The sequence below is a fragment of the Teleopsis dalmanni genome, chromosome 2 (assembly GCF_002237135.1).
Source record: "Teleopsis dalmanni isolate 2A chromosome 2, ASM223713v2, whole genome shotgun sequence".
NCBI classification, from domain to species: domain Eukaryota; kingdom Metazoa; phylum Arthropoda; class Insecta; order Diptera; family Diopsidae; genus Teleopsis; species Teleopsis dalmanni.
Genome location: NC_051847.1, coordinates 244,777,056 through 244,782,170, shown reverse-complemented (window position 1 = coordinate 244,782,170; position 5,115 = coordinate 244,777,056). Strand labels below are relative to the sequence as shown.

Below are 5,115 nucleotides of genomic sequence, written 5' to 3'. Positions count from 1 at the left end.
TTCTTTAAGAGTTGATGTCGTTCTTCATTGAAATCACTAAGCTGTATGGCTTTTATTATTATGAGTAATGACTCATCCAGTTCTAATGGTGTCAAATTGATGTCGTTGTGCTTGCTCTTATTACGTAACCCTTTGATGAATCTCAACACATAGCCAAGAATTCGTTGCAACCTTATGAATGAGTTTCCATGCCTTATCGTAGAAATCATTTTGATTAGTTCATCATCATGTGAAATTGTAAGCACATGTACCTTCCTTTTGGCTTACGCTTGTATATGGTCGGATGTTATCAATTCCTGACGGAATGGTTGGGGCCAGCATTCTTGATTTCCATGAAGGAAAAGTGGCCCATAAAACCACATTGCATTCTTCTGAATGTAAATTGGATCTACACCTCTGGATAATAAATCAGCTGGGTTTTGTTTAGTATTGACATGCCTCCACTGTTCCTTTAGTGTTAATTGCTGAATCTTACTGATACGATGAGCAACGAAAGTTTGGAATGTTGATGGTTCTGAATTGATCCAATGCAATGTTATCTCAGAAACAGTCCACATATATATCGGATGATGTTCATATTCCAAATCCTTTTTTACCTTTACTACCAATTGTGCTCCTAGTAAAGCCGCACATAACTCAAGTCTTGGTATTGTCTGCGTTTTTAATGGAGCGACGCGTGATTTTGAACAAAGTAACTGAACTGAAATAGTTCGATCAGTCATTTCGGCTCTGATGTAAATGGCATCAGTAAATACATGAATCTGAGTATTCCTTGGTTGTTTATGATGAAATATATGTCGTGGAATCTTCACATTGTTTATTTCACATAAGCACTGACGAAAATGGGTCCATTGAGTATGCATTTCAGCAGGCAGAGCTTCATCCCACGAAAGTTTTAACTGCCACAATCTTTGAACAGATATTTTCGCCTTCACTACTACGGGAGCCATTAATCCAAGTGGATCAAAAATGTGCGCCAACTCGGAACTTACGGTCCTCTTTGTTATTTTGCTGTGTGTAGGTCCGTTAGTTTTTATTGAAAATTGATCAGATTTTGGTAGCCAGATAAGGCCTAGAGTTTTTACTGTCTTATGTGACTCACTGCTGACATCGAGATCCACTTCTTGATCTTCTGGAGCGAGTCCTTGAAGTAATTGGGAATTATTTGCGCACCACTTGCGAGGTTTGAAACCAGCTGTCGCCAATATTTTAATAAGTTGATCCTTTGTTGCAATTGCCTCCATGAGACTGTCTGAGCCACTTAAACCGTCATCGACATAAAAATCCTTGCTGAGTGTAGCGGAACCAAGCGGAAATTTAACGGCATGCTCTCTGGCCAGGGTTTGTAGACACTTAGTTGCCAGATACGGCGCTGCTCTTGTGCCATACGTTACCGTTTTTAATTTGTAATAGCACAAGTTTTCTTCTGGTGACTCTCGTCAGATAATGATTTGAAGATATTCATCTCTTGGATCAATTAGTATCTGCCGATACATCTTTTCAATATCTGTTGTAAAAACGAAGCGTGGTTTCCTGAAACGCAGTAAAATGGATAAGAGTTCGTTCTGCATGACTGGACCATTATGCATGATATCATTGAGTGAGACTCCGGTTGATGTTCTTGCAGATGCATCAAACACCACTCGAAGCTTTGTTGTAGTACTATCTGCCTTGATTACACAATGATGTGGCAAAATGTAATGTGGATGGATTATATCATCCTGATTGATTTTTTCCATGTGGCCGAGATGTTCGTACTCTCGCCATGAAGTCAACGTACATCTTCTTTAGTTCAGAATTCTTCAAAAGCCGACGTTCAAGACTAAAAAACCGATTCATCGACATCTGCATGGATTCACCAAGAACAGTTGTATCCTCCTTAAATGGTAGTTTCACGACAAATCGCCCTTCATGATTGTGGTGAGTATTTTGAGCAAAAGATTCTTCACATTTCTTTTCTGCATCAGTGAATTTGTCATCCGTTTGATTGATTTCCTCCAATTGCCAGAATTTAGTAAGTATATTATCCAATGCTTCGTCGTCAGCTTCGCTGCACATGCCACAGGTAAGTAATTTTTGATTACCGTTGCTAACTTTGCCACTGCATATCCATCCGAAAACCGTGTTCTGAAGTGCAGGTAGACCCTCATCTATTTTAATTTGACCAATCGATAAAAAGCTGTGATAGAATTCTGCTCCAATTAATAAGTCAATTTGATTTGGATTCGCGAAGTCTGGATCAGCCAATTTTATATTTTGAGGAATTGACCAACCAGAAGTGTCCAGACACTGTGTTGGTTGGGCTGAGATAATTCGAAGCATCACGAATGCGTTGATATTTACATTGAAATCATTAATTCGAGACTGAATTTTTGTTGTCACACTGTATTTTGTGTCCCTTTTGCTTCTACCAATTCCTTCTATCCATAACGGTGATGAGTGTAACTGCAATTTTAATTTTCTTGCCAGTTTTTCTGTGATTAAGTTTATTTGTGATCCAGAATCGAGTATTGCTCTACACTCGATGAAATCACCATCAAACGTAGCTATTTTCATATTAACTGTACTAAGAAGAACGTATCCCTTATTTTGTGTTAATGCTGTGATTACAGTAGAAGGTTGATGACCAGGTTTCTCAACCAATGAATCTGATTTGACATTGATTGATTTGTGTGTTGTCTTAGAAGACTCTGATAAGTGCAACAACGAATTGTGGTTCTTGCTGCACTTGTTGCACCGGGAACTTTTGCATTCTGCTGCCCTATGGCCTGTACGTAAGCAGTTCAAGCACAGTCTAAGTTTTTGTACTGTCTTGATACGACCTTGTGGTGTTGATTGCAAGAATGTTTTGCAATAATATATCGGATGTGATCCATTATTACAGATCTTACAGGTTGATATATTTGCCTATCCCATAGTTGTGGCAAGGGTTTTTGCTGAGCATGGCTTCTCCCTATGACCAATCGCCTCTAAGGACTGGAATCGTGATTCCAGAAAAATCATGAACTCCTTAATCGACTGAATCTCTCTTGGATGAGTCAGCGACTGTTCATACAAAATGCGAGTCTGCTTATCTAGTTTGAGGAGCAAACTATGAAGCAGTAGCGGCGACCATGAATCAGTTTCGAGTCCCACATTCTTCAGTGCCAGCAATCCTTCAAAAGTAACATCATGGAGTGTCCTTATTTCTGTCGCTGAAGGATTGGTTGATATTATTGGTTGATTTAGAATTCTTTGAATGATTGTTGCTACAATAATTCTTTTGTTGTGATATCGTTCTTGTAGCAGATTCCATGCCGTTTGATAATTCTCGTTGGTTATTGACAGGTGTCGGACTAAACCTTCTGCTTCTCCTGTTAAACTACCTTTGAGGTACCACATTTTCTGAGCGTTAGAAGGCTGCTGCTTGTGAATCATTTCGGTGAACAAATCATAGAATTGACACCACTTCAAATAATCGCCATCGAATTTTGGTATTGTTACCTTAGGCAGTGATATCCCAGCGCTGTCTGGTTTACTGATTCCTTGTTGTAATTGTTCATTATTTGCTTTCATTGAAGCTAACGAAATTAAAGTTGACTGAACCAATTCTTCTATTTCGAGATACTCATCGAGTTTATATCCCACTGTAGTCGGATTGTTGGTGTACTCCCAAATTTCAAAATTAATGGATTCAATCTCATTCCATAGCTTCTCAATTCTTCCCATATTCACTTCATAAAAGGATTTCATCTGAACGCCTGTTTGACGATTGATGCCTGCTATGAGTCGCTTCAGTGATACACAAATTGCACCTTGCTTGTGTATCATTCGTGTTATACTCGTGCTATATTGTCCTTCCCTCGGTGACGGCATCGGTTGACGTGCTGTCGTTGCTGACTCCTTTGAGGAAGGTGTTGGGGGTATTTTGGTTGACAATTCATTTTCGAAAATCTGCTCATATTTTTCAAATAATCCCTTGATTTCCTGAAAGTAGTTGTTGGTAAAATATGAAACGCTCGTATCCAAAACTGGCAAATTCCTGATTTGTGTGTCGTTATGATCAAATTGTTCCCATAATTCGTTGAGTCGCCTAATACGCTCTTCATAGTAGCGAGGGGATGTCTTCCTCTCTTTTGATTCCTTTTTGAAGTTAGTGATCAGTTGTTGGATTTGTTTTCCCAATTCTGATTGTTTGGCAATCAATTCTGCCATGACTTCTATGGTTGTAAATACAGCAATAATACCCTTCTGAGCAGGTTCACTGGATTGATGATAACGTGGTCCTTCTGAGCAGGTTCACTGGATTGATGATAACGTGATATTCACGGTGGATCACGTCGGGGTCACCAAAAATGTTCAATAAGTCGTTTCTTATTGAAACCGAATCGACACTTGAATCGATTCAGTGTTGCTTATGGTTAAGAATCTGGCACTTGAACCAGTTCCTATTGCAAGGTCTGAATTTGGCACTTAAACCAACTTCAGGTGGATTCAAACAATAACAATATTTTTTGAGCAACTAGGCACTTGAACCTATTTGCAATTGAGTTTTAATAAGCACTTGAACTAATTAAAACGCAAGGGCTGTTCTGTATTGAATGATAAATTTATTAGAAAAATGTTGAGTTTTTATACACATTTGGCAAGGTGTTAATGCATACAATTCCCACGATAATGCGCTATATCTTAAGCTGCATTAAAGTAGCGATTAGGTATCGCTCAGCATAGTTGTGGGAACGGTCACAGTTCTCATGGAAATTGTATGCATTGACAAAAAAGAATATTACTTGCGTAATTTCCTTAGCAACCTGGTATATGCTTATAAACTTATTTCCTTTTAACCTTGAACTAAGTCCATATACCAGCTTGCTTTACAAACATAATTATTATTTAATAAGTACAATACTGACCTTGCACAAGCAAATTTAATTTCTCATAATGTTCTATATTAAAGAATTGCACATACTAAATGCATGGCTTATCTGCAGTTTCATATGACGAGCAAAGTGTGCTCGTGTGATATACAACTGTTGTTGTTGTTTGATAAATTTTGATATCTTAACCCACCGTTCAAGGCTAAGACATCAAGTCATTAACATTATGAGAATAGAAATTTGCTTTGACAACAAAACA

At 38.3% G+C, this 5,115-nt stretch overlaps 2 protein-coding genes across 2 annotated transcripts; both read right to left on the bottom strand.

Annotated features, from left to right (window-relative positions):
* Positions 1-263: 263 nt before the first annotated feature.
* Positions 264-1,244, bottom strand: LOC119677260. The gene has a single exon (XM_038088533.1). It carries the CDS (start codon positions 1,242-1,244, stop codon positions 264-266), a length of 981 nt encoding a protein of 326 aa, XP_037944461.1.
* Positions 1,245-1,716: 472 nt separating this feature from the next.
* LOC119677259 lies at positions 1,717-2,556 on the bottom strand. The gene has a single exon (XM_038088532.1). It carries the CDS (start codon positions 2,554-2,556, stop codon positions 1,717-1,719), a length of 840 nt encoding a protein of 279 aa, XP_037944460.1.
* Between the last annotated feature and the right edge of the window lie 2,559 nt (positions 2,557-5,115).